This window comes from Balaenoptera musculus, chromosome 11, assembly GCF_009873245.2.
Source record: "Balaenoptera musculus isolate JJ_BM4_2016_0621 chromosome 11, mBalMus1.pri.v3, whole genome shotgun sequence".
NCBI classification, from domain to species: Eukaryota; Metazoa; Chordata; class Mammalia; order Artiodactyla; family Balaenopteridae; genus Balaenoptera; species Balaenoptera musculus.
In genome coordinates, this window is record NC_045795.1 from 22,773,565 (window position 1) to 22,801,486 (window position 27,922).

General features: G+C 47.5%; 1 protein-coding gene and 1 pseudogene across 2 annotated transcripts; one reads left to right on the forward strand and one right to left on the reverse strand.

Moving 5' to 3' along the window:
• Positions 1-1,406: 1,406 nt before the first annotated feature.
• Positions 1,407-3,509, reverse strand: LOC118903549 (annotated as a pseudogene).
• An 11,235-nt stretch (positions 3,510-14,744) lies between these two features.
• On the forward strand, positions 14,745-18,249 carry LOC118903642 (BOLA class I histocompatibility antigen, alpha chain BL3-7-like). Of its 2 annotated transcripts, XM_036868911.1 has the most exons (8): positions 14,745-14,921; positions 15,245-15,514; positions 15,716-15,991; positions 16,613-16,888; positions 17,007-17,117; positions 17,554-17,586; positions 17,727-17,774; positions 17,938-18,249. In XM_036868911.1, exons 1-8 carry the CDS (start codon positions 14,849-14,851, stop codon positions 17,940-17,942), a joined length of 1,092 nt encoding a protein of 363 aa, XP_036724806.1. In that variant the 5' UTR covers positions 14,745-14,848; the 3' UTR covers positions 17,943-18,249. The 2 variants fall into 2 exon arrangements, with proteins under 2 accessions (XP_036724806.1, XP_036724805.1); XM_036868910.1 differs by lacking the exon at positions 17,938-18,249 and having other exon boundaries at positions 14,766-14,921; positions 17,727-17,863.
• The last annotated feature ends 9,673 nt before the right edge of the window (positions 18,250-27,922 follow it).

Sequence of the window (27,922 nt, forward strand, 5' to 3'; positions counted from 1 at the left end):
AACTAATGAGCCCAGCTGATGTCAATTCCCCTATAACTGGTAATATCCCCCCTGACCCCAGCACACGGTGGGGTGTCGCTCCAGGATCTTGCTTCAGATGTGTAAGCTTCCCCATCCATTGCACCAATGACGTCTCTGTTGCTGACTCCGAGCCTTTCTTCTGTCTTGAAGCTGGGCAAGCACAGGCCTTGTAGGCCTGCCGGGTGCAGCCCAACACTCAGAGACATGAAGTGAGCAAATGCTGTTGGAAAAGTGGCGTTGATGACTTGCTCACTGCACGGTTGGCGCAAACCTTCAATTAGTAAAAAATGCAGTATCTTCAAAATGCAATAAGACGCAGTACACATGCACAGGTCGACACCAATTACTTGGTTGAACCTTTGTCTAAAACTCTAGGAAGGGAGGGGTGAAATCAAACAGTGTCTATTTCAGCTCCTTGGGGGAAGGTGTGAGATTACAGTGGGTAAAACTATTGTTTCCTTCTCTTTTCTGGAGCTCTCCCATCTCTCCCAGGCTGGCCATTCTGTGTAGCAGGAGACAGAAGATCGCAGGCAAAAACCCAGGCTTTTTCTCCCACCCTCCCATCCTTCTTTCTTTACCATTAATATTGCCATCATCAGATTCCAATATTCCCATATTTGGATTTCCCCTGCAACCCCATTCACTCAACTCTGTCTCTACCGCGGGCACCGTCAGACCCCACGGGTTAGTGCTCAGTCCTGCACGCCCGCCCGCTCCTTGAGATGCCAATCTCGAGTCCAGGTTGTCACCTGTGTTTCTGACCGACTGGCTACAGATTGGATGTTCTAATGATCCCCCACTCGGGTTTGATTAATTTGCTAGAGCGGCTCACGGAACTCAGAGAAACACTTTCCTTACTAGACTACTGGATGTAACTCTGGAACAGCCAGATGGAGGAGACACAAAGGGCAAGCGTGTGGGAAGGGCGTGGAGCTCCCGCGTCCTCTCCGATTGGGACACTCTCCCCAGCTCTCCGTGTATTCGCCAGCGCGGAAGTTCTCTGAACCTCCTCATTTGGGGCTGTTATGGAGGCTTCATTACACGGGCGCGATTGATCACATCGTGCGCCATTGCAGTTGTGAAACCTCCAGCCCCTCTCGGCTCCCAGGACATGGGGGATGCGGTGGTACCGGAAATTCCAGCTCCCTATTAACATGGTTGCTTCTCCTGGTAACCAGCCCCCATCCTTAGGTTCAGTCCAAAAGCCAATCGCTAACATAACAAAACACACCTCTGTGGCTCTCACCACTTAGGAAATTCGAAGGATTTTAAGAGTTTTGTGCCAGAAATATAAAATTAGGAAAATGAATGAATGTGTTTTCTTTTGTTTTCTTCCAAGTGTACGGGTTTATTGAGGGCATGGGGGTCTACAGGACAGCCCCAGGTGCCTGTGGAGAAGGCCTGCCATCGGCCTAGAGGGCCGCGGCCCCGCGGGCAGCCGGGGATGGGGTCTCCAAAACCTGGGTTTACTTGAAAGTGTGACTCTCCGCTCCGCCGCGCCCAAAGCCTTGGGGTCCGAACATGGCGCCGTAGCAGGGGTGGTTGCAAGAGCGCTTGCCTTCATGCTCAGTGTGTCTCCTCCCCCGGAGGTCAGCGTCTTTCCACATTTCTCGCACTTCAGGCGAGGCCGATGCCAGTCCTTCCCCCAGGAGGTCACCCGCTCAGCAAAGTACACCTCCTTGTCGCACTTGGGGCACTTGGGCACGGTGGCGCCGGCTCCGGGGCGGGTGACTGGGCGGGAGCACACCCGAGCGCGGGACTCGGAAAATGAATACGTTTCAATTCAATTTATCATAGCATCAGGATAAAATATTTAGGTATCAATTTAAAGAAAGTGCGCCACATAAGTACACTGAAATTATATAGTTTTGCTTAGAGTTTCCATCTCTTTGGTAAAGTATTCCTTCTGTCCATTCATAGTACTCCTGAGCTCGTTATACTGCCTTTCTGAATTTTCTTGTAGCTTGTTGCGTCTCCTCATGAGCTGTTTTGAATTCTCTCTCAGTATGCCACAGTATTCCATGACCTTAAGTTTGGTTTCTGGAGAACTGTCCTTTACTGTTTGTGATGCAGTGTTACCGTGGTTCTTCATGTGCTTGCTGGGCTGTTCCTCTGCCAGCGCTGGTGAAGTGGGGAGCACTTTTCTGCTTGATTCTCACCATTCAACAAATTAGAGAGCAGAGGCTTTTCTCTTCTCTTCCAGGAGGTGGCGCTAGAGCACAGGTTTGGGGTTCTCCTACCTGTGTTACCTGCTTGGGAGAGTTGGCACTTTCCACCCCCCATCAGGAGTGTGGTCCCGTGCCCTCTTATTGCTTCTTGTGCCTCCAGGGTTTTTGGTGCCTTGTTGCTGCCTGTGCCACTGGCATCGCTGCCTGGTGACCTGGGATAGTGGGTTCTTCCCTCGTGTCCGGGATCCCCTGAACCACGGGGGACGAGGGGGATGTGGGTAGCTGGGCTGGTGCAGGCACCTCTGCCATGTCCTGTGCTGTAAGGTTCTCCGGCTCTGCTGCTGTGAGTGGGTGGTTGGAGGGGCCAAAGTCATGGGCGTCTCAGGGGCTGGTGGCTGGGGTCCCAGGACCCACTTCTGCTGCTGCCTAGTTACCTGGGGCCCTGGGCACTGCTGAGGCTGGAAGGCTGGATTCCTGTGTCGTGTTGCGGCTGCTGCTGGGTGTTCCGGGGCTTCCAGCTCAGTGGCCGCAGGTGGAGAACAGGATCGCAGGCTCCGCCTCTGCTCTTCCCTCGGTTCAGCCTCGTCTCTGTGTCCCAGTCCACCCACCTTTCCATGCACACTGTGTGGGATTCTCCGGAGTCCTGGTGTGTTGGGCAGAGTCACCTGTGGTGTGTCGTGGAAGTTTACTGGTTGTGGATGGAAGGGGGGAGACAAAGGCAGCTTTTCCCTCCTCCGTGTGGCTGATGTGGCTGATGTGTCTCCTCCAGGTCCCAGTTTTATGTCCAGAATCAGCCGATTCTGTTCAGCTGGAGGCCTGCCTCAGCTGCAGCCTGTGGGGCCCTGGGGAGCCTCCCTGACCCCTGACCCCGAAGTCCTGGGTCAACATCAGGGCCAGAAATTAGATCTGAGCCCAGGACCACAGGGCCTTTAATTTCAGGTTTGGAAGTGGCTGGAGAGAGGCCTGAGGGATCCAGACAGCAGGTCCCTGTCTATTATTAGGTCCACGAAGGGGAAGAAGAGGCAGGACACTGGGGTGTCCTGGGCTCTCGGGACTGGGGAGGAGGGGAGAGGACACTTGAGGCTTCAAACGGTGGCGGATTTGATGCCTGGACAGGAGGGGCCATGCTTGGTGTCCTTGGGTACGGTGTTGGGACGCCTGGGTCCTGTAGGTCTGGGGAGGGGGGAGGTCATTTTCGTGTCTCAGGGAAATGTTAGGGGGACCCCCGGGCCCAGACTCATGGCTGATCTCCTTGTCGCCACTGTGGTCTCCAGGCTCCAGTCCACGTCCTGTCCTCTGTTCTCCAGGAACCACCTCCATGGCCACCAGCTGGGCAGGTCTTTTCCAAAGGTCTTTAGCCAGTCTTTTTGGCACAGTGGTCCCCGCTGTCTTAGCTCATAGGGAGAAGATGTCCAAGTAGCCCCGGGCTGTGAGCTGGGATGGACTCTCCCTTCCCTGAGTCTCCCTGCTGCCCCCCAGCATCATGTGTGTGTGGGGTGGAGTGAGGACTGGGGGTGAGGTTATTTCTCTGGAAGAGAGGAATTCCTTTAACCACCTCCCCTCTCTCCTTTTCTCTTTTTTCTTTCTTCCAGGTGTATTTGAGTTATACCATACCTGTAAGGACAGGAAAATACCTAAAAGTTAAGTATAATTTACCAGCAAAATATAGAGCTGACACCTGTGTAATTATCATCCAGGTGAAAAACAGAGCCTCTACCAGCGCCCAGGCCAGAAGCCCCTGGGCCTCTTCCCACACAGACCCCACTCTCCCTGCACATGTGTCCACTAAGTGACCTGCTCTGCCCCTCTCCTCTATTGTTCCTTCCCCTCCACTCCTGTTGGCCTCCATCCCTTAATGTCACTGTTTCCTTCCTCTCCTCACTTCTCCAGGAGCCTCCCCATCTTCATAGGCAGATACCTTAGGGGATCTCCTCCCCCTCCCCCTCCCCCTCTTCCCCCTCTTCTACCCCATTCTAGGGATGGAGGTTCCAGAGTTAAGTCCCTGGAGGAAGAGTCTATAACCCGGTCAGCAGCTGGAAGAAGTGACAAGGACTTGGGGTTCAAGGTCCCACCCGTGGAGACTGAGGACACCCAGTATGTTTGTGGGGTCCACCCTGGACCTGGGAACCAGCTGTTAATGGCCTTGAAATCTGATCCTCCCTGAGGCCAAAGTCCTTGGTGGTTTGATGGGGAGAAAAAGGTCCGCGTCAGCATGTATTCTGGGTAACAATTCAGACTTTGAAATTGACACTGGATGAACTCCAACTTCTGTGCCCAGCACTGACCCACTGCTAGGAGCCCAAGGAAACCCTGGGCAGGTCTTTTGTAAGGGGGTCAAAGGGGAGCTCAGGTCTCCTGTCATCAGCAACTGTGGCCACACGGGGGCGCCACCACTCCGCCCTCTCCTATTCAGCACAGGGAAGGGAGAGGATGGGCTGTGGTCTGAGTCAGACAGAGATGGCTGCCCTGGAGGCTGGTCAGCAATGGGGGATGAAGATGCTGTCTGAGCAGCTCTGGGGTCGGGCTCGGGGATAGGGCGGGGATTCGAAGGGAGGAGAGCCCTGGAGCCCTGCCTTGTGTCTGAGGTTTCCATCTTTTCTCTCCACAACCCATCTCTCCAGCTCATTGATGAAAACACTCTGGAAAATTCAAAGTCGATAACTATTTCACTCCCTGTTCGTTTCTGGCAGATATTAATTTTTTTTTCATTTTAGTGTAGTTTGAGATTCACAAAAAAAGTAGCGAAGTTAGTAGAGAGTTCCTGTAAATCCCACGCTCAGTCTCTCTGTGGTAATACCTTATATCACCATCATACATTTGTCACAGCTACTGAAGCAATATTGATACATTATTACTAAACTCCAGAATTTATTTGGACTTCATTAGTTTTTCCTTTTCCTGATCTACGCTCCTATCAAAGACACATTGTGTTAAGTCCCAATCATGTCTCCTTCAGGCTCCTGTGGCTGTGACAGTCTCTCAGAGGCCCCTTGTGTTTGATGACCTTGATGTTTTTGAGTACTGCTCAGGGATATTGTACAATGTCCCTCTATTCAAGTTGGTTGACTGGGGCAAAGTATTTTGGGGAAGAAGACCACAGAGATGAAGTGACATTCTCCACACAACAAGGGTGTATACTCTCCACTTGATTATCAGTAATAAGTTCACCTTATCACCCAGCTAAGGTACATTTCCCAGGTTTCTCCTTGTGAACTTTTATTTTTACTTCCCTACTTTCCATACTGTAGTCTTTAGCAGGAAGTCACTATGTGCAGCCCACACTTGAGGGGCGCTCTGCTATAGACATTGCTGTGCAGGGGTTTGTGCATATATAAGTTTTCAGATGAGTTGCATGAGGACTAGAGTGCTCGATAGACTGGATGGAGGGTCTATGTGTAGCTTTATAAGAAACTGCTGACCATCATTTCTAGTGGCTGTGCTCCTTCTATTCCTGCAGCAGTGAGTGAGGGCTTCTGTTGCTCCACCTCCTGGACAGCACTTGGTATCACCAGTTCTTGGATTCTAGCTATTCTAATAGGTGTGATGATACATCATTTTTTTTTTTTTTTAAGGAAACAACTTAGTACTTTTCTTTTTTTTTTTTAATTTATTAATTTATTTTTGGCTGTGTTGGGTCTTCGTTTCTGTGCGAGGGCTTTCTCTAGTTGTGGCAAGCGGGGACCACTCTTCATCGCGGTGCGCGGGCCTCTCACGATCGCGGCCCCTCCTGTTGCGGGGCACAGGCTCCAGACGCGCAGGCTCAGTAATTGTGGCTCACGGGCCCAGTTGCTCCGCAGCATGTGGGATCCTCCCAGACCAGGGCTCGAACCCGTGTCCCCTGCATTAGCAGGCAGATTCTCAACCACTGCGCCACCAGGGAAGCCCCATCATTTTTTTATATTTACATTTCCTAATAATATATGATGTTGAGCATCTTTTCATATGCAGTTCCACTGATAGATCTTCTTGAAGAGGTGTCTGTTCAGACTTTCCTTCATTTTTAAATTGTTTTCATATTATTGAGTTTAAGCGTTCTATGTATATTCTAAAACAAGTCCTTCATCAGATATGTGAATTTGCAAATAATTTCTCCCAGTCTGTGGCCTGAGCTCTTCTACTGACATAACAGTATTCATTAATGCATAGATATATTTGGGGAGAAGAAAAATGAGAAATTGCCAACTGCAGCGGTTTCCAAGTAGAGGACTTAGGCAAATGGGGGATGAGAGGGAGAACATGAATTATTTATTTTGTATACCCTTGAGTACCTTTTCAATTCCCTTCTGTGTAGGTAAATATGCTTTCAAAAATTACATTAAAATCCCTTGCACTTGGAAAACACCTGACAGATCCTCTTCAGATCATGCACTAGGACACACATTCTCTACTTTGGCACCCAAAGTCTTTTAACTGAGCTATTCTGCCACAGAAATTCCATTACTGGAAAAGATGGGCTGGATTGTAGGGAGAATTCTGCTCACTGAAAATAGCTGAAAATGCCATGTAAAATATAAAAGCCATCTTAAAAGCATCAAAGAGGTGACAAGGTCCTAATAAGTGACCACACTGAAAAAAGCAGGGAAAAATCCTGCTTGGCCTCCAAAGAAAACACGGTCCTGAGAAAAGGAGAAAAGGCTGTGTGAGTTCACTGCCCAGAGCTCAGGCACGGAGCCCAGCACGTCCAGCTCTGTGCCCACAGCTCTTCACTTTTTCTGCCCACTTGCCTTCCTTTGAAAAATTTAAACAAAGCTTTTTAATTCTTATTATGATGTAAATGTGTAATGTATAATATAGGATATAATGTATGTTCGCTGTAAAACAAGTAATAAAGTGTTGAAAGTGATAAATGACAAAGTGAAAAGAATGTAATCCTCACATTTGGAGATATTTTGTTGCATTTTTCTTTAGTTTCTTATACATCCTCCTGTTGTTGGCCAAGAGCTGGAAATTTCTCTAAGCTGGTCAGCCCAGACCTCAGTGGCCCCCACCCTGCACTCTCCAGATGCCATTTCCCAGTCAGCTCACTCTCACACCCCTGAGAGGGCTATTTCTCATTTCCTCCTTTCCCCTCAGACCCCTCCACTCACCCCCCACTCCCTGTTCTTAATGATGAGCTTTTTTTTTCACTCAGAAAAAAAAAAGGACTCAGGTGAGAATTACATCCTCCTCCTCCCCTATTCCCACATCTGCACCTGTATCCTCACCTTCCCACCAGTGATGATGGATGGTCCCCTCCTGTCTAAGGCTGCCCCTCAGCGTGGGTACAGGATCCGACTCCATCCTCCCCTGTGTCATCAGTTTCCCACTCTCTACTGCTCCTTCATCCCTGCCTACAAACATGCTGCAATTCCTCCCATGAAAATTAATCAAACAAAACTAAATAAATCAAACCAAAATTCTCCCATAAACATCCACCACTCTGTGTACAGTTTCCTTACAACTACTGCTCCATTTCTATGACTCTTCTTAATAGAACAATTCCTAAGGCCAAAGGCCATTCTCTCATCTACTAGGTTGTCTTTTTATTTTTAGCTAATAGATATATGCACATAGTTTTAAAAAGTAAAATACTTCTACAAGACTTGATATCTAGACTGATGTCCCCAATCTTCCATGTCCCCCGTCTCCTGAATCTCAGAGAGAAGCTGTTTTAGTTCTTAAGCTGATTCTCTAATTGTTTCTTCTATGTCTCTAAGAAGCATGCCTTTAATACTCCTTTGTCTTTCACTTTTATGTATCATCTTTAGTTAGTTGGTTTTTCTTTCACACACCCGTCTTCCCAAAATAGTTATAATTTATAATTATAAATCTATCAGTTTTGTAATTTTGATTAGCTCGGTGTGCAATATTTGCATTATTATGATGATGGAAATGCTAGTCACAAGTGAGCATTTAGTAGACTATGATAACTTTTCTTGAATGGATATTTAAGATTTTGCTGGAATAAATAATATCTTACTTTTGTTGTACTCATTTTTTTGTTTTAGTTTATTTGCCTGCTTTGGGTCTTCATTGCTGCATGCGGGCTTCCTCTATTGCAGCGAGTGGGGCTACTCTTTCTTGTGGTGTGGGCTTCTCTTGTTGCGGAGCATGGGCTCTAGGTGCGTGGGCTTCAGTAGTTGCAGCAGGCGGGCTCAGTAGTTGTGGCTCACGTGCTCTAGAGCGTAGGCTCAGTAGTTCTGGCACACGGGCTTAGTTGCCAACCACAGCACGTGGGATCTTCCCAGGCCAGGGCTCGAACCCTTGTTTCCTGCACTGGCAGGCGGATTCTTAACCACTTTGCCACCAGGGAAGCCCCATATTGTACTCAGTTTAAATCATTCTAAAACTCTGTGCAGAATCTAAGTCTTTCTGAATACATTCAAGCACATCGGATAGTCCACCAACTTCACCTCTTTGCACACACTCTCCCACAGCCCTCAGTGCTGCCACACGGAGACTGGTTCCCTGCACACCTGGGGCAGGGTTGACGTCCAGGATCTCCTTCGCCTCATTCTGGGCAGCCCTCTGCCTCTATCTCCTACTGTATAATTTTACAAGGCTTCTCTGTTGCCTGGATCCCATGTTTCCCTGTTGTCGGTTTTCTCCACCATTTCCCCCACACTTTGTCTAACAGTATCCTGAAGAAGGGAACATGGAAAGGAAAACATTGTAACTCTGAAATGTCTTAGGCTACCCTAGGACTTCCTCTCATCTTGACTCAATATAGAACTCTGTGTTGGAAATACTGATTTTTTTCCTTAGAATTCGGAAGGCATTGCTTCACTGTCTTCTAGCCTCCAGGCCCATGTTTTTTGCCTCTTGAAGTTTTCAAGGTCTCTTCTTTTCCATCCTTTCTGCAATTTCACTGTGATGCTTCTTAGTGTCGGTCTGTTTTCATCTACTGCAGTAAGAGTTTGCTTAGGCCATTCCAGATGTCAATTTTTGTCTGTAAACTCCGAGAGCTTTTCTTGAATAAAAATTTTTATTATTTCCTACTCGCCCTTATTTTTGAAACTTGTATTGCTTACTCTCTGGAATCTCTTGATTGATAGAGGAATATTCTTATAGGTCTTCTCTCCTCCTTGCCATTACTTTTCTATTCCTACTACTTACTGTGTGTATGACTGTAATTTTTCAATTCATCTACTGAATTATACACTTCTATGACATTACTTTTAATTTCAAAGAGCCCTTTTTGGTTCTATGATGTTATATAATTGTATAGAATTCTGTTTTTGTTTCATATACCATATGTCTTTTACATCTTTCAAATATTATTGATAATAGTGGTAGGGGAGCTGTCAGGTCTCTTGGTTATCTACTTTCATGATATCATGAACTTCTTCCTCACAGCACTTAGCTCAGTAGTGATTTACATTTATCTTTGTCATTTCTGTCCATCTCCCTCACCACAGTGCCTGTCGCACATCACCAAGGTCCTAACTGTTGTTCTTCATTTTTTCTCCAGTGTCTCCAGATCCTGATTCAAGGTGGCCTTGAAATATACGCTCCTTAACCTTTCTGAGTCTCCCCTTCTGTGTCTCCCCTCTCTGAGTCTCTCTCTCTGTGTCTGTACAAAGGGATCACATGTTGGGTGCCTCATGGGTTTGCTTTTTTTTTAAATTAATTAATTTATTTCTTTATTGGCTGCGCCAGGTCTTCATCGCGGCATGCGGGATCTAGTTCCCTGACCAGAGATCGAACCCGGGCCCCCTGCATTGGGAGCTCGGAGTCTTAGCCTCTGGACCACCAGGGAAGTCCCCTCGTGGGTTTGCTTTGAGAAATAAATTTGACCCTCTATGTAAATCACATGGCATTATTGCTTTAATTCTTATTAAGTGTTCCCCTATTCATAGTTACCATCATTACAATGACTATAGCATTTAGACTGTTTCCATTCTTTGCTTTTATAAACCACAATTCAAGAAACATCCTTGAATATATATTTTTGAGAACATGTGTGATTATCTTCACAGGATAAATTTCTGAAAGAGAAATTTCTATGTCAAAATGTAAACATATTGAAGGCAACCCTCCTACACTGTTGGTGGGAATGTAAATCGGTACATCCACTAGGGAGAACAGTATGGAGGTTCATTAAAAAAGTAAACATAGAAGTACCATGTGACCCAGCAAACCCAATCCTGGGCCTAGATCTGGAGAAAACCGTAGTTTTAAAAGATACGTGCACCCCAACGATCATGGCAGCACTATGTACAATAGCCAAGACATGGAAGCAACCTAAGTGTATAAGGACAGATGAATGCATAATGAAGATAGGATACATATACACAGTGGAATATTACTCAGCCATAAAAAGGATGAAATAATGCCATTTCCAGCCACAAGGAAGGAAGTGAAACAGGAAAAGACAAGTATCCTATGATATCACTTACAGGTGGAATCTAAAAATGGATACAAATGAACTTCTTTACAAAAGAGAAACAGCCTCACAGACTTAGAAAAGAAACTTAACGTTTACCAAAAGGGAAAGGTGGTGGGCAGGGAAAAATGAGCAGGTTGAGATGAACATATACACACTACTATTTATAAAATAATCAACAAGGACCCACTGTATAGCACAAGGAACCCTACTCCACACTCTACAATAATCTATATGGGAAGAGAACCCAAAAAAGGACATATATACATCTATGCATAAGTGAGTCAAGTTGCTGTACACCTAAAAAAACAAAACACCCCGCAACACTGTAAATTACCTATACACCAATACAAAATAAAAAAATTTTTTAAATATAAATATAGTGAAATTGAGATGTTTTGCATAGTGACCTTTAAAATTTTTGTACCAGTTTTCAATCCCATCAATCTTTATGACAGTATATTCTCCCTAAATTCCTGTCAATACTCTCCTCATACTATTATCTTTGCCAAGATGATAGATTTTAATTTATTCCCATTTCTTATTCCACATTTGCATTTTTCTTTACATTTATTTGTTATATATTTGTTTGACATTTGCACTTCTTATTTTCCAAATTGTTTTCTAATACACTTTAATTATGTTTTGTTTGGGATTTAGTTACTTTAAAACACTGAATTCAGGAAGGACAAAGCAGCCTCCAACATCAGAAACTGGCCTGACATTTACCTTAGGCCTCAGCGTTGTCAGAAGCTGGGCTGGTGCTCACCACGCAGCTGTGTTCTTCTCCTGTTGGACATATGTCACCTCACAGAACATCAACATCAGACAAGGACACCTGAGACCATGATACAGTGAGACTAAACAAGACCACAACATCATTTTGTCCAAGCACAGACCAAACAAGGCAGCACTGTGCACCTCACAATGTATCAAACCTCTCCCTGTGCTGATACCAGCAACCACGGCTTCTTTCCAATTACAGCTGCATCCTCACTCTAGTCTTCCCTCCTTACAGGGAAGATGCACTGAGATGCCCAGTCATAGAATTGCCCCCACTTCCTGACAACACCCAATCTAGAGTGAGCCCCTCCTCCATACACCCTCCTCAAAATCACCCAACCAGAGCCCACATCCTGTATATGTTCTATCTAACACCTCACACTAAGTCACCATGGTCCCCGATGGTGTGTCATCTCCCTCCTCGCTGCATCCAGTAATAAATTCAACTTGTTTGCCCACAGATTTTCTCCTGGTGGTCTTTGGCTGAAAAACATTGCTATCTGTTTGTCAATTTTTTTGTCTTTGAGTTTGATAGGGGCATGAGTTAGTATCTTTGGGAATGTCTGGTTGACATAGAGAAAATTTATGATTTTTTAGTGGTTTTTCATCTTTGGGCCATACAACTCTTCATTCCCCAAGTGTAAAAAATTCATGTATTTTTTTTGTCTAGGAGAGAGGGGTCCAAGGCTGAAGGGAAACAGAATTGATTGAATGTGGGGGGAACGAATAGCAGGAGCAGTCAGTAAAGAATTCTAAGGTGGTAGATTCTAAGGTTTACATCTCCTGCTTTATAATTTTACAAGTATGTACAGGTCCTACAAGGTATTTGATATATGTTGTGTTCAGTAAATACTTTCTCTTGGGCCAAGTGAAGACTTCAGTGTCTGCTTATGTTTACCAGGTTAATGAAAAGAACAACAAGAGCTCAAGGTAATAAAGACAAGAATTAGCTCCAGCGATGGGCAGTTTTGAACACATATGACCTTAAGGTGATAAACCATGGTGTCCTCAATGTCTGAACACTCTAGTTGTTAAAATACATGTTAATGAAACTTTCTGCGCATGCTGCATTTTAAGGATATATCTAAGACCCACATAGACAAGTCCATGATTTCCATATGAAGGTTATTTTAATATGCATCAACCTATGAGTCAAACAGTATCTTTTGGGGGGAAGAGACTGGAAACTAAGAACATTATAAATATGCAATGCCCAATAGGCTAGCTACTAGCCACATATGGCTATTTAAACTAAATAACATTAAGGTGCTCAGCACAATAGCCACTTTTGATGTGCTAAATAGCGACCTGTAGCTAGTGGCTACCTGATTTTGACAGTACAGATATAGAACAATTCCTTCACCACAGAGCATTCTATTGGACAGGACTGCTCTTCATGCTTTCTGGGCCTCAAGTCAGATATACTGGACCCATGAAAGGGCCAATATTATTTCTCTTAGAGACGATGTCAGATTTCTGTCTGGGATATGAATACATACTTAGCTGGTGTGTAACAAAACCAAACTAGGTTATGAGTGGGTGTGGTGCCTTCAGGCACAAACTGTTTCCAGGTCCAAAGGGGAAACACCTGTCGCCCTACCTCCCTTCCCAGACTGAGGACACTCTCTGGCATCACTTTCTAGGGGGTGAGTTCTCTCCTAGAGGAGCCCAGGGGCAGGGCCCTCAGCTAAGTGTGGGGAGGCAGGGAGTCCAGCTCAGGGAGAGGGATTCTCCAAAACGAAGAGGAGGCAAAGGCAAGGGTCAGTTAGGAGATTTTCCCAGGTTTATTCAAACAGCAGTTCTCAGAGTGTGATCTGTGGAACCCTTGAAGTCACTGAGACCCTTTCATGAGATCCACGAGGTGAAACCTACTTTCATAGCATTACTAAGATATTATTTGACTTTCCACTATGTTGACATTTGCTTTGAGGTATAACTTAGCAGTGATGGAGACTACTGTAGCAAACTGCAGTACAATTATTTTCACCACAACTTACTTGCAGAAAAAAAAAAGCAGGTTTGCTTTAAAACATTCTGGTTGATGCATTACAAATTTTTATCTTTCCTTAATAAGCCATAATGGAAAAGAAAATGAAAAAGAATGTATATACATATGTATAACTGAATCACTTTGCTGTACAGCAGAAATTAACACAACATTGTAAATCAACCATACCTCATAAAAAAAAACTTAAAAAAATAAATAAAAATTCTTTTGTTTCCTAAATCATCCTTAAATTCACTTTTTTTTTTTGGCCACGCCCCACCGCATGTGGGATCTTAGTTCCCTGAACAGGGATTGAACCCTTGAACCCAGGCCATGGCAGTGACAGCTCTGAGTCCTAACCACTGGACTGACAGGGAACTCCCTTAAATCCACATTTTAAAACTATCTTCTAAGATGACATGGGAAGTACCCATCAAGCCCTTCTGCTACATTCCAAAGTACTATGTCCCAAGGAAAATCATTTGTGTGACCTGAACTACCCTCTTCTTCATGGAATACAATGTTTACTTGAAAGAATGAATGACACTGGAAGATCTATATAACTTAGTGAAACAACGTATTACTTTTTTAAAATCTTACGTTAGTACAAGAGACATTCAATGTGCAAAATAGGGTTATGGATTTTAACGTAACAGAATAGGAAATAGTTAATAATATTGTTTCAATATTTTATATTGAAAATAACCTTTGAGAAACTACCACTTGTGTAGTTTTAGTTTTGTATCAAAGACTAACATCCATGACTGTCTGAAAAGGTTATTAAAAATACTACCCCTACATATGTGTGGGCCTTTTTATTTTCATAGACTTCAATCAAAATAACGGATTCGATGCAGAAGCAAACATGAACATCCAGGGGTCTTCTAATGAGACAGACAAGAAAGAGAGAAACTTGCAACAATACAAAAATCTGAAAAGCTCCACTTTTCCCACTACCGTGTTTATTTTGGGAAGTAGTTATTTTTCATATTTCATGGGTTATTAATATTATTCTAAATAAATTAATTTAAAATTTTTAAACTCTATTATTTCTACTTTGGAAAGTATCGATAGAAGTATCCACATAAACAAAATTATCTTTGCGGTCGTCACTAATTTGTGAGACTGTATAAATATTCTGACCACAGTGTTGTGAAAATCGCTGACTACACAGTCCCCGGGCCAGGACTCAGGGAGACAGTGCGACAAAGAGCTCTCTGAGCAGAAGGAGCAGGGCCAGGCACAGTCCCAGGTCCCGGGAGGGCCAGGCTCTCAGGATCTCAGGGTGTCAGGCGGTCGCTGGGGCGGGGACGCTCCGTGGTGGGGATTCCCCGTCTCCCCGAGTTTCACTTTCTCTCTCACAACCTGTGTCGGGCCCTCCTGCCTGGACACTCGTGACGCGGCCCCACTTCTCACTCCCATTGCGTGTCCCGTTTCTGGAGAAGCCAATCAGCGTCCCCGCGGTTCCCGGTTATAAAGTGTCCACCGAGCCGCCGGGACTCAGCTTCTCCTCAGATCCCGAGGATGCTGGTCATGGCGCCGCGAACCCTCCTCCTGCTGCTCTCGGGCGCCCTGGCCCTGACCGAGACCTGGGCGGGTGAGTGCGGGGTCGGGAGGGAACGGCCTCTGCGGGGAGGAGCGAGGGGACCCCGGGGGTCGGGGGGGCAGGACTCCCAGGGAAGGAGCCGCGCCGCCGCCCGCGGCCCAGACCCGCCCCCTCACCCCGGTCCCCGCCTGTCCCTCCCTGGCTTCCCGCCCCCTCTTCTCTCCCCCCGAGGTGCCGGCCCTTCTCCGACCTCCACACCTTTTCCTTCTCACGAGCCCCTCGCCCCCTCCCCCCCCCCCCAGCCCCGTCACCTCGGACCTGGGACCCGCGCCGGGAGGAGGGTCGGACCGGGTGTCACCCCTCCCCGCCCCCAGGCTCCCACTCCCTGAGGTATTTCTACACCGGGGTGTCCCGGCCCGGCCGCGGGGAGCCCCGCTTCATCTCTGTTGGCTACGTGGACGACACGCAGTTCGTGCGGTTCGACAGCGACGCCCCGAATCCGAGGGAGGAGCCGCGGGCGCCGTGGGTGGAGCAGGAGGGGCCGGAGTATTGGGATCGGAACACGCGGATCTACAAGGACACCGCACAGGTGTACCGAGTGGACCTGAACACCCTGCGCGGCTACTACAACCAGAGCGAGGCCGGTGAGCGACGCGGGCCCGGGTCCGGGTCACGACCCCCATCCCCAGGGACGGGCCGGCGTCGCCCCGAGTCTCCGGGTCCGAGGGTCACCCCAACATTGCGGGACCCGCCCGGCCACCCGACTTGGGAGGAAACGGCGGGACTTTACCCGGTTTCATTTTCAGTTTGGGTTTAATCGCTGCGGTTGGTCGGGGCGGGGTCAGGGTCTCACACCATCCAGGAGATGTACGGCTGCGACGTGGGGTCGGACGGTCGCTTCCTCCGCGGGTACAGTCAGGACGCCTACGACGGCGCCGATTACATCGCCCTGAACGAGGACCTGCGCTCCTGGACCGCGGCCGACGCGGCGGCTCAGATCACCAAGCGCAAGTGGGAGGCGGCCGGTGAGGCGGAGCGACGCAGGAACTACCTGGAGGGCAGGTGTGTGGAGTGGCTCCTCAGATACCTGGAGACCGGGAAGGACACGCTGCAGCGCGCAGGTACGAGGGGCCGCGGGGCCTCCCTGGTCTCCCCTCGGGCTGGAGCTGGCTTCCCACAAGGGGAGGAAATGGGGTCCCTGTGGGAACAGCGCCCCAACTTCTTGTCGGGAGAGGGAGGAATCCGCCCGGTTTTTCATATTCTGTACAAGACAGTGACTCGCCGGTGGCTTCACTTCTCTGAAAGACAGTTAAGGAATCCAGTCTCTTTGGGGAAGAAGCAGGAAACCATCACTGAAATAACTGACCAGCGGTGCCCTTTGACCCTGACCCCCATTTTGTGAACCATGACTTTCTCTCTCAAGTACCGTTCTCAGCCTGAGAACATCTTAGGAGGCCTGATTCCAGCTTTTCTGAGTCATTCAGCCTCCACTAAAGTCAGGACCATTGCTCTGTATTCTCCCCTTTACATGGAGCCTCCTACCTTGGCTTTCATCCTTATTCTAGAACTTTCCAAGGACTGGGAGATTTTCCCAGACTCCGGAGTCCAGGCTGGTGTCTGGTGTTTTTGCTGCTTCTTTTCAAACCTGTTGTGCTGTCCATTCTCAGGATGGTCACATGATGCTGCTTCAGTGGCCCATGAAGGTAACCCAAAGTGTGAATTTTCTGATTCTTCCTCCTCAGACCCTCCAAAGACACACGTGACCCATCACCCCATCTCTGACCGTGCGGTCACCCTGAGGTGCTGGGCCCTGGGCTTCTACCCTGAGGAGATTTCACTGACCTGGCAGCGTGATGGGGAGGATCAGACCCAGGACATGGAGCTTGTGGAGACCAGGCCTTCAGGGGACAGAACCTTCCAGAAGTGGGCGGCCCTGGTGGTGCCTTCTGGAGAGGAGCAGAAATACACATGCCATGTGCAGCACGAGGGGCTTCAGGAGCCCCTCACCTTGAGATGGGGTAAGGAGGGACATGGGGGGTGGAGCTTCTTCTCAGATAAGGCAGGAGCCCTTCTGGACACGTTCAGCAAGGTCGGGATTCAAGCCTGAGGTCAGGGCCCCTTCCCTTTCCTCCACAGAACCTCCTCAGCCCACCGTCCCCATCATGGGCCTCATCGTTGGCCTGGTTCTCTTGGTGGTCACTGGAGCCGTGGTGGCTGGAGCTGTGATCTGGAGGAAGAAGCGCTCAGGTAGGGAAGGGAGGGAGGGATCTGAGTTTTCTTGTCTCACTGGGGAGTTTCAAGCCCAGGTAGAAGTTTGCCTGCATTTTTATTGGGCAGTACCACTCAGAAACATTGCTTGCCAGTCTGGAGACTGGCACTTACCCTTTTGTAAAGCACATGTGGAAGTGAAAGACAGATTTTTTCACCTTCATAATTCCAGTTGGGGACCAGATTACCAGCACTTGAAGGTCAGAGAGGGAAGGTCCCTGCTGAGGACAGACCCCCAGGAGGGCAGAAGTTGATCCAGTCCCCCCACATCTCCTTTCTTTGTGTTCCTGATCCTATCATGGGTTTTGGTCAACGGTTCTGGAAAGTTCTCTGTGGTCCAGGACTAGGGCGTTCCTCTAGGATCTCACAATTCAGTCTTCTCCCTGGTCTCTCACGTGATGTTTTCTTCTTACAGGTGAAAAAGGAGGGAGCTACGCTCAGGCTGCAAGTGAGTGTGGAGGGGGTGTGATTCCTGAGACCCTTGTGAGGGTGCAGACAGGAGGCCATGGGGGGCTCACCCTCCTAAAGTTCCTTCTCTAGTTTCTCTCCTGTGGGTTCTGAGCACGTCCTGGTTTTGTTCTCCCCCAGGCAGTGACAGTGCCCAGGGCTCTGATGTGTCTCTCACGGATCCTAAAGGTGAGACCCTGGAGTGCCTAGATTGGGAGAGGTGTTGGGGCCGAGGGGATGCCCCGGGTGGTGGGGATCTTTGAGTGGGACATTTGAGCATGTGGGGGGCTGATGGGAAGGTCAGTACTTACATGACTGACCTGAATTTGTTCGTGATTATTTTCTTTCACAGTGTGAGACAGCAGCCTCGTGGGGACTGAGTGATGCACGGTCCCACTTTGTGGCTTCAGATCCCATGATTCCTCTTTCTGCAGCTGCATCGGAACGTGTCTGTGTTCCTCTTAGCATAATGTGAGGAGGTGGGGAGACTGGCCCACCCCTGCCCACCACGACCCCTCCCCACCCTGACCTGTGTTCTCTTCCCTGATCCACTTGCCTGTTCCAGCAGAGGAAGGGCTGGGCCACCTCCATCCCTGTCTTAACTTCGTGTTGCACTGAGTAATAATGTCTTACTTTCCTTTTGGAAATAAAATCTATATATGAAGTTTGTTTTTTCTAATTCGTGCCATGAGGGGTTGATGGGATAATAAAGGAAAGGATTCCTAAAGTTTGAGAGAGAAAATAAATGGAAGCACTGAGAACCTTCCAGATTCTGTGTGTTTGCTGGGCTGAGTCTGTCGCAGGTGGGACAGGAGGAGGCTGTGAGGAGCTGAGCGTGGACGCGGCCTGTGCCCACTCCATGCTCACTGCATCGTGGGCTTTGATGTGGTCACTGCTCTGCCAGGTCATCTTCTCTGTTCCTTTGTCCTCGTCACTTGAGTAGAACCTTGTCCCACCAGGACCTGTGATCTCAGAGGCTCAGAAATCACCTGGGCCTTGTACTGTCTCCAGGACTGTGGGCAGCAAGGGCTTCCTGTAACCAGGTAGCCTTGGCTCGGGCCTTGGTCTCATCCTCGGACCGTGTCTTTATCGTGTGTGTTTATATTTTGCTTATTTAGTTGTTGTTGTTGTTGGAATAATGACTGTTGTTTTTCATGTGCAGAGTTCTGGTCTCATTCTTCTCTGGGTGTCCCCATCTCTGACAGCAGGAGTCATTTTGCCTGTCATTGTCCCCACAAGTCCAAGGGGGCCCTGCACACAGGATTCTCAGTAGTATCAAGAGAGTAATTTTCAGCCTCATCCAGCTCTTGCCCTCCTTCTAGAGATGTTTGCTGGATTCTTCTTTCCAACTTTTCCCCATCTTTTTAAAGGAACCAGATTCTGGAATTAGCAAAGAGAAGGGACCCAATAGTCTCTCATCTTGACTTAATTCTTGCTGGATTTCTCTCTTCTCTGCAGCCTGGCCCCTCTTCTGCCCTTAGATAGATCTTCTAAGCCTAGTGCTGACTCCAATCCAAACTGATGGATTTGAAAAGCAGAGTCTAACAGAGTCAGGGTACGTTGGAATATAGGACACATAAGTGCAGGATATTCTTTTCTGAAGCGAGAAGGAGCATGGTGTGTGGTGTGCAGACTGATTGGTGTGGGAGGGAGGGGAGATCAGCCCTTGTGAGAAAAGTACAGGCGGCATTGATGTCATTGCGAATGGATGCTGTGCTGTAGCTGCCACAAGACAGCATGTGGCCTGAGGTCACGTTAATAAAGACACTGTCTCTAGAATAGGGAGGTGCTCTACACTGATGATTCATTCAATTGATATTTTTGTGTGCCAGATACATGACACACTATTTTTGCATCTAGGAAACCTCAGGGAACTAACAACAGACAAAACTTGCCAGCCATGTGGAGTATATGTTCTAAGGGAAAGGGCAGAGTGTGCACTCTGAGACTAGTAAGTGAGGGAAGTGTTTACATTAAAAGTTGGTAAGTGCTTTGAGGAAGGTGACCCAGCGTGTAAGTGTGTGGGGACAGGGAAGGTGGCTGTTTTACTAGGGCGGTCAGTGTGGGCCTCATTGAGAAGATGACCTTTGAGTAAAGATGGGAAGGACATGAAGGAATGTCCCCGAGGATGTCTGGGGCAAGTTCTCTCCAGGCAGGGGAGCCTCCAGTGCCAGTGCACTAGGGCAGGAGAGTGTCTGCGTGCTCAAGGAAGAGCGAGGAGGCCATCGTAGCTGGAGGAGAGAGGAACTGAGATGAGATGCAGTGTCCGGACAGATCATATAGACCTAGACAATATTAGAAGGGTTTTGATTTTGTCTGAGTAAGATGCGGAGTTTACAAGATGGTTTGAACAGAAGATTGACCTGGTGTGACTACTCTCTAGAAACATCTGGCTGCTGGGCAGAATCAGGAGGTGAAGGGCAAGAGATTCCATAGAGGAAACTGTAGGAAATGGTGCAGTGTCCAGGCTGGAGATGCTGGTGCTTGTCTGGGGTGTGAGCAGGGAAAGTAATAGTAACTGATTGGATTCTGGATATATTCTGAAAATGACGTTTTACAGCAATTCCTAATGGATTAAATTTGGGTTATAAGAAAGCAGAATGAAGGGAGACCCCAAATTTTGAGATTTGCAAGTAGACATGTGGGGCACCTTCCGCAGAAGTGGGGAGACTCTGGAAGCAGCATATTTGAGGAGGCGGCAGCATTGGCATTCGGTTTAGGAAAGTGCAAACTGAGTCTGGGGTTCAGGTGAGATGACTTGGCTGGAGAAATAGTTGGAGGAGGTGACACCCTATAAATGAGGTTTAAAGCTTTGAGAACAGATGAGGTCACCAGGGGAGAATTGGCTACAGAAGAGGAAGGACAAGGACTGAACCCTGGACCCCCCAGCGCTATGCGATCTGATCAGACCACACACCCGAGCAGACCGCACGGTTCTGAACACCGAGTCTAGACGGCACAGAGAGCAGGGGGTCCCGATCTTCCTTGTGCATCACCTGCACACCTCAGGTGGAAGGGAGCGTGAGAATCTGCATTTTAAACAAGTTTGGTGCTGAGGTTGCTGGTCTTCAGATCACACAGTTAGTAGCAACAATGTAGACCAGGATTCCCACGTGGCTGTGCATCAGCCTCACCTGTAGGGCTTGTTCATAAGGGATTCCTGGACTCCATGCCCACATTCTGAGATGGTGGGTCGGGGAAGAGGCCTGAGTACTTTGTAACAATCCCTACAAGCAGTCCTGAGGCTCAGGCAGATTGGGATCCACTGAGGTCAGTGATCAGAGAGTAATCAGGGTGGGGAGGGGTTTTAAATCCGCATTGAAATGTTTTTCCCTGGGAAGAAAAAGTCACGACATTTTCTGGGAGATACATGTTTTCTCTACCAGGCAGTATAGCCAGGTGGAAAATTTAAGAAGCAGTTATCCACTCAGCATAAAGAAAAGCTCTTGAGTTGCTAAGAGGGTAGACCTAAATTTTCTCCACACACACGAAAAAGGTGATTATGTGGCATGATACAGTTGTAAGCTAATGCTACGGTGGTAATTATTTTGCAATATTAAGTGTATCAAGTCAACAAGTTGTACACCATAAACTTACTCAATATTGTAGATCAATCATATCTCAGTAAAGCAGCGGGGAAGAGTCTCTGAATCCCTGCTCTCTCAGAGTTTCGCTACATGGTATTCTCATGCAACTCTTTATGGGGAAAAAAGGGTTTCAAATTGTTCTAAATGGAACGAGAGAGAGAGAGAGAGAGAGAGAGAGGGAAAGAGAGATTGATTGTAGTTTTGTTTTATTTCAGGAAAAAGCCACAGAACAGCCCTGAGAGTACACAGCCAGGAACAGAATCCACGATCCCATCCGGTCGGGTCCCACAGAGGAACCCCTGCGCCTGCAGGTGGGCACAGATGCCACTGTTCACGGCACTGTCAGCCCTGATGCTGGACAATGCACCCTGCGGCTAGGCCTGCTGTCTCTGCTGCTCCTGACAACTGGACGACACTACTGCCACCTCTGCCACATGTGCCAAAGCATTCAGCACAATTCCAGCCTCCCTGTGTCACCATGTCCTGAGTCAGAGTCCAGCATGGGGTCACCTGCCTGGTGGGGCCTCAGGCTGTTTCAACCTGCCAGAATGTTTGGAAGCAGGTTTTTCTCTCTTATGGAGGGAGGTGGCCTCTACCTCCTACCAAGATCTTCAAGTTTGAAATTCCCCTAACTTGGGAAGAGGGTACAGATTCTAGGGGTGGAGGTTGAAGGTGAGGAAGGGAAAAAGAATGACAAATTTCAATTTTTGCAGCAGTGACCTAGACGACAACTTGACCTGGTACATTGTAAGCAGTCAGGTTGGATGGATGAATAAGTAATAAATGACATCTTTCAACTTCTTCTGTGATGTTCTGTTATGGGGTCCAGCTTCTGTCTACTCCAGTTTATACTCAGATAAGCAGAGTGCATTTTTCAATAATGAAATGATTACTCAAAATGTCCTCTCCCTACCTTTGTCTCCTTCTAAGCTTAAAAAAACAAGATCTGTAAGTCTTCATGGGATCCATACATAAACACTGACATTTTATACTAAGTTTCCTATTTCTTTGTACATGCACATCTTTCTGGGGAAAGTATCCATATCACTTATCAGTTTACATGTGATCCCCACAAAAAAGTATCAATACTAGTTTAGACAGCAAGTTACTCAATCTCTGGTCCATGAGGAACTAATGATCCAACTGTCTTAGCAGATCCAATGACATGATATAAATGCTCATCTTTTTCTTGGCAATTACCAGTCTGGGTCAAGATAAGGGTAGAAGTTTACTTGCTTACACTCACTTTCAATGTCTGTATGTTTCTTATTGTGAGCTGAGAGCAAACATTTCACAAACCAGCACTGGCTCACAGAAGAGATAAAGTATCATTGGTTTAGGTGGACTTGTATTCTAGCACCTACCATGGTGCCAGATAAATAGCAGGAGTGAAAAAACAGGTCATGGAGACTCCATTCCCAGTAACGTGATAGAACTTGTTTTAAGGCTGCCTCTTCCAGTGAAAACAAATAAAAATAATAAATAAAGTTTAAGAAGCTTCCATAAGTACAGTATCAAGAGAATAATTGTTTAGGCCAAAATATAAATGTGGGTAATGACCCAGAGGGAAAAATTGTTTTTATCCTTAGGGCATTAGCCAAATCTGGAAACATCTTACCTTTGGTTTTCTCAAGCTTATGAGCTGTAATTGGAAATGTCACCCAGAGAACTCATATTGTTTTTTTTTAATCCTGTGAAGTAAAAGCTTTTAGTAAGAAAGGCTTAGTGGAAGCCCCTGAAAAAGCCGCCCAAGCTCAGCCACGACAGAACATTAAAAACGATATTGTGTCTTGGGATAATGAAAGAAGTTAACGTCATCCTCAAAGACTTAAAGGATGCAGGGGTGGTGGTCACATCACATACCAGTTAACTCACCACTGTGGTTCTTGCGGAAACTGGAAGGATCGTTGTCAATGATAGTGAGACAACGCTAACTCTCAGCGCTGCTACCCTTCTTTTCATTTCCTACCTTTATGTTTCTACCTACAAAGTTCTCTCTTTTAAAAATCCCAAATTACCTGGAAGATTGGGCCAGGTTTTCGGGAATATAATTTTGATCTGGATTCCTGTGAAGTGAGCCCCAAAACCTTTGACTTGAACTCTTTATTTATTCTGGTCTCTGCATTGCTAGCCTCAGCCGTGTGACAGGCCATGTAGTCAGATGGTCCCAAAGTCACCCTGTGGTTGGCAGACTCTAAGTTGGTCCCCGATGCTCCCTCCTCTGGTATCTATGCCCCTGTCTAATACCTTTGGAACATAAGCTGGACCTAGTGACTCATTGGTAACAAATAGAATAGGGGAAGTGATGAATGTATATTTGGGGATCACCAGGGAAAAAGATATGAGGGACCCGGGGTCAGCTGTCTCAGGGCTGGCTGTCCAGGCCTGGCTGGGGAAGCAGAGATTCCCGATGGAACCCAATGACAACTGATGCTGCATTCTTTCCCTACCTGAGGAGTTTCTCCTCCAAATCTCAGCCTCCACAGTCACTGCCATCAGACAGGAGGAGGAGGAGGAAGAGACCACCAGCAGTGATTCTCATTCTGGCTGGAATGTCAAGAGAACTGTCTGTGAAAAGGACAAAAAGGGAAGTGAAGAAACGAAGGCTCCCAAATCTAACACCTGGTGACCCAAACGCTCCCCTATCAGACCCCATGGCTAGAGAGATGAGGAGGGTAACAGTCTCCAGTCTCCCTGTGCTGTGCCCCCAACCCTGGCCCAGCTCTCCCTTTCTCCATTTACAATAATGTTCTAGGAGCCCATTGGTGACACTGTAAATATATCTCTGCTCATCTTAGAACAGACCACCACAGCCCCACACTCCTGGGAAGTCTTATTCTGCCGATATGTATTCAGTATGTGCAGCAGAACCCAAATAACAGTGGTCTCACAGGATGGAAGCCTGTGTGTGTCTCCCATGACAGTGAGGCAGGCAGTTCCAGGGCTGCTAGGGTGGCTCTGCACCACGAGGATGTCCAGGCGTCCAGGTCTCCTTGACCTTCCTTCTCTGCTGTCCCTGGGATGTTGCCATTGTTGACATGATCCAAGGTACCTAAGACCATGTTCATGGTCCAGGAGCAACCAGGGAAAGCAGGGAAGGAAGAAAGGTTTCTTCCCTTTAAGATCAAAATTTTAAAGTTGACATCTGCTTCATCATATTGGCCAGAACTTAATCAAAAGGATACAAGTAGTGGAGATTGAATGTTTTGTTTTGTTTTTTTACTTTAATTTCTTTCTTTCTTTCTTTCTTTATTTTGGCTGCATTGAGTCTTCGTTGCTGGGCTTTCTCTAGTTCCGCTTAGTTGCAGTGCGGGGGCTTCTCATTGCGGTGGCTTCTCTTGATGCGAGCACAGGCTCTAGGCGCGCAGGCTTCAGTAGTTGTGGGGCACGGGCTTCAGTAGTTGTGGCGCACGGGCTTATTTGCTCCGCGGCATGTGGGATCTTCGTGGACCAGGGATCGAACCCGTGTCCCCTGCATTGGCCGGCGGATTCTTAACCACTGCGCAACCAGGGAAGTCCCGAATGTGTTTTTAATCTGGGTGACTTTGTCCAGAAAAAAACTCTATTACTATGGAAGAGAGATGATTTTTGCTATACTTAAATTTTTTTAAATCAGCAGTGGAGAATTGTTATTATCAATATCTTAAGCTGAGCCAGATTTGTATTTTAAAAATAGAATAATCTCAGAATATATTGCTAATTGATAACAAAATTGCAGATAGAATATGTGATAAATACCACCTGATAAAATGAAATTGCTCTCTACTACACTGTCGAAACTGGTAACAGTTACTGTGTCCAGGGAGGGAATTTGGAAGGATTTTGGATGGGATGGAGGAGGAAATTTACTTTTCACTGTATATCCTTTATGTCATATGAAATTTTGAAACTTTATGCATGTATTAGTAAGTTGAAATAAATGTTGAATGACCAAAGAAAACCCCACACTCATTTAGTAATCATTTATTAAGCGGTTACTAGATGTCAGGCTCTACGCTGGGCCTCAGTGAGTGACACATCAAGGAACTCACGATGGAGTGAAATGGCCTGGTAAATGCAACATAGTCTATAATTAGTTGTCGGGGAAACAGCTTCCAGGAGGGAGGGAGCTGATTGAGAGCATACTGTGTGCCAGGTGTGGTGACCCCTGCCGGGGACATAAAGAAAGCTAAGGTCTATGGCTTGCTGACCTAAATGTCTCACCCCGATGAGGGTCTGTGCCAGTCCATGACTTCCCAGGAGCCCCACTCTTATCCTGTCCCAGTGTGGGACGTGAGCTGAGGATTGGAGAGACGACCTTGGCCCATTTGGTCCAAAAATTAGTAGAAAGGGTTAGTTAGAGAACACAATTTCCTAATGAAGCTGAGTAATCAACACGAGAGAAAATCACTAAGAAATAATCTGGATGAAGGGGAAGAAACCAACAAGCTAGAATCACAAGGAGTGACTCTGGGATCCTGTAGGAAAGTAAGATGGGAGGAAAAGTGGGAGCCCAGGGTTTGCTGGCAGGATGACACAGGGAAGAAAAATGTGGGTGACTTTAGTGACAGCACTTTCCTAGAGGTGTAGGAGGTTTGAAAAGTAAGGGGGCAAATATTCAGAGGGGACCCTCTCAGATTCCCACAGACCTGGAGAGAAACCTTTCCGATGAAAACATTGATTCTTGTATCCAGGTCGGTGCCGTGATAAACACAAGTCAGTTCTGCAGATCATCCTGCCTGAGGCGGACCCACAGTGACAACGACTGTTCAGTGACTGTGCAATCCGTGGCACAGTCCTCACTACCTCGTGCTCCTGCTTCTCTGACCTGGAATGTCCCAGTGCAGACAGACTCTGAGATGCTACCCAAGGATCCCTGCCTCCTGGGGTTCACACCTTGTGGCTCTCCACCCCTGAGTGTGGGTGGGACCTGGGACTTGCTTCTGACCAATAGAATATGACAACGGGGATGTCACTCCTGAGATTAGATCATAGAAGAGCAAGACCCCATCTTGCTGGCTGACTTTCTACTGTCTTCACTGCTTACAAGCTCTGAGGAAGGAAGCAGCTGCGTTGGAAACTCCTACATGGCAAGAAATTAAGGTCAGCCTCCTGTCAACATCTAGCAGAAGTCTGAGGCTGCCAGTGTAACAGCCCACAAGAAACTACTCAGTCTTCTTCCCTAAGGCAACCCTTTCCATTTCTTGTTGACAGACATTCTGCTTTCTCTTTACCAGCATAATGTCAGCTTCTCTGTCTGTCCTAGTTGCTGTCCTCTCACTTCATCCAGGAGGCCCCAGAAGGGAGCAGCAGGCAGGGTGGGAGGAAGTGCTGGTGAGCAGGGGTGTGGCCAGACCCCTCCTCATGTGTCACCTTGGACAGCAGATGTCCCCAGAAAGTCAGCTGGAAGAAGAGCACTCAGGGCAGCAGGGATGGGAAGGAGATGCATGAACACCCCTGGGATTCTCAGGCCCACAAGGGGCCATGGTTTCAGGCTGTGAAATAACACAGTGATGAGTAAACTCTGCACGACCCCTGCTGGTCTTCACCCTTCAGCATCTGGAAAGCCCAGCTCACACCCAGATGCAAACACCACTGAGGCCCTACAGCCCAGATGTGACCCTCACTTCCCCCCACCTTTGGCAAACACACTCCAGCAGCCAATGTAGAACCAACTCTCCTGTCACTTCAGACCCCATGGACACACCTATAGGGAGTGTGAGAAACGCAATAGACTCCCAGCCAGTCTCAGAGCCCAGAGGGGACAGGGAAGCTGTCAGAGCCCCCAGAGGAGGTGACCCTTAGTGAGGCTGGTGAACAGTGTATGCGAGTCAACACAGCAGAGTGAGTACAGACCTGGGCGCAGCGGTCAGACCGCTGCCTTAGAGTCATGGCTCAGCCAACCGAGGGCCAGCCAAGCTCTCAGAGGCCTCAGTTTCCTTGTCTGTAAAATGGGGTTGATTGCTGTCCCTATCTCAGAGGACTCTTATGAGATTTAAATAATTTGATTCATGTAAGTCCCTTAAAATGGTATCTGACACATTTACTAAGGCAAAATCCTGGGAAGGAAGAGAGTCCACACATGCAGCTCCTGTTTCTTTCTTCCAAGAGGATGAGGACCACTTCTCCCCAACACTCATCACCTCAGCCTCTTCTTACTCATGTGCAGATGGAGAGCTGTCCTGTCTCTTATATCCCCTGAGGTGGGAGGGGCACCTGGAGAAGGCCAGGGTGGGGGCCAGGATGAGGACGCATCAGAACAATGCACACCCGCACACCACAAAAACACACATACACATACAAAGGCCCATACATGCTTGTGTACACTCACCCACAAACATATACACAAACATCCACACACATGTGAACACACACAAACAGACACACATTCAGGTTACACTCTCCCTTCAGATTTGCCAGTTCATTGTAGGACTGGGCTTAATACTACTTCATCTTTGTAAAAAAATTTAGGATCCTGCAGGAGACGGACCTGAGAATTTTTGTCCCACTAGAAAGAGACCCATTCCCCAGGCAATCTGGTACTTTCTGGGCCTCATGTGGCCCTGCTCCTGGAACCCTCTTAGAGGAGAAGGGAAGCTGAACTTAGATCAAGGTCCTGGAGTCCAAAGGCAGCCACGTACACTGGTCTGACCTGGAAGTGAGGCTCAGGGGATCCAGCAGGTCCCCAGCCTGCCAGCTCACCTGCACTTTCTCAGCTGGCCTCCCACCAGCCAGGGTCCCTCCAGGCTTTGCTGCACAACAGGATGTCTG

Coding starts and splice junctions, on each gene's coding strand:
- LOC118903642 (XM_036868910.1), top strand. CDS start 14,849: ATGCTGGTCATGGCGCCGCGAACCCTCCTCCTGCTGCTCTCGGGCGCC. Junction 15,515..15,715: donor CTACAACCAGAGCGAGGCCG/GTGAGCGACGCG, acceptor GGGCGGGGTCAG/GGTCTCACACCATCCAGGAG. Junction 16,889..17,006: donor GCCCCTCACCTTGAGATGGG/GTAAGGAGGGAC, acceptor TTTCCTCCACAG/AACCTCCTCAGCCCACCGTC.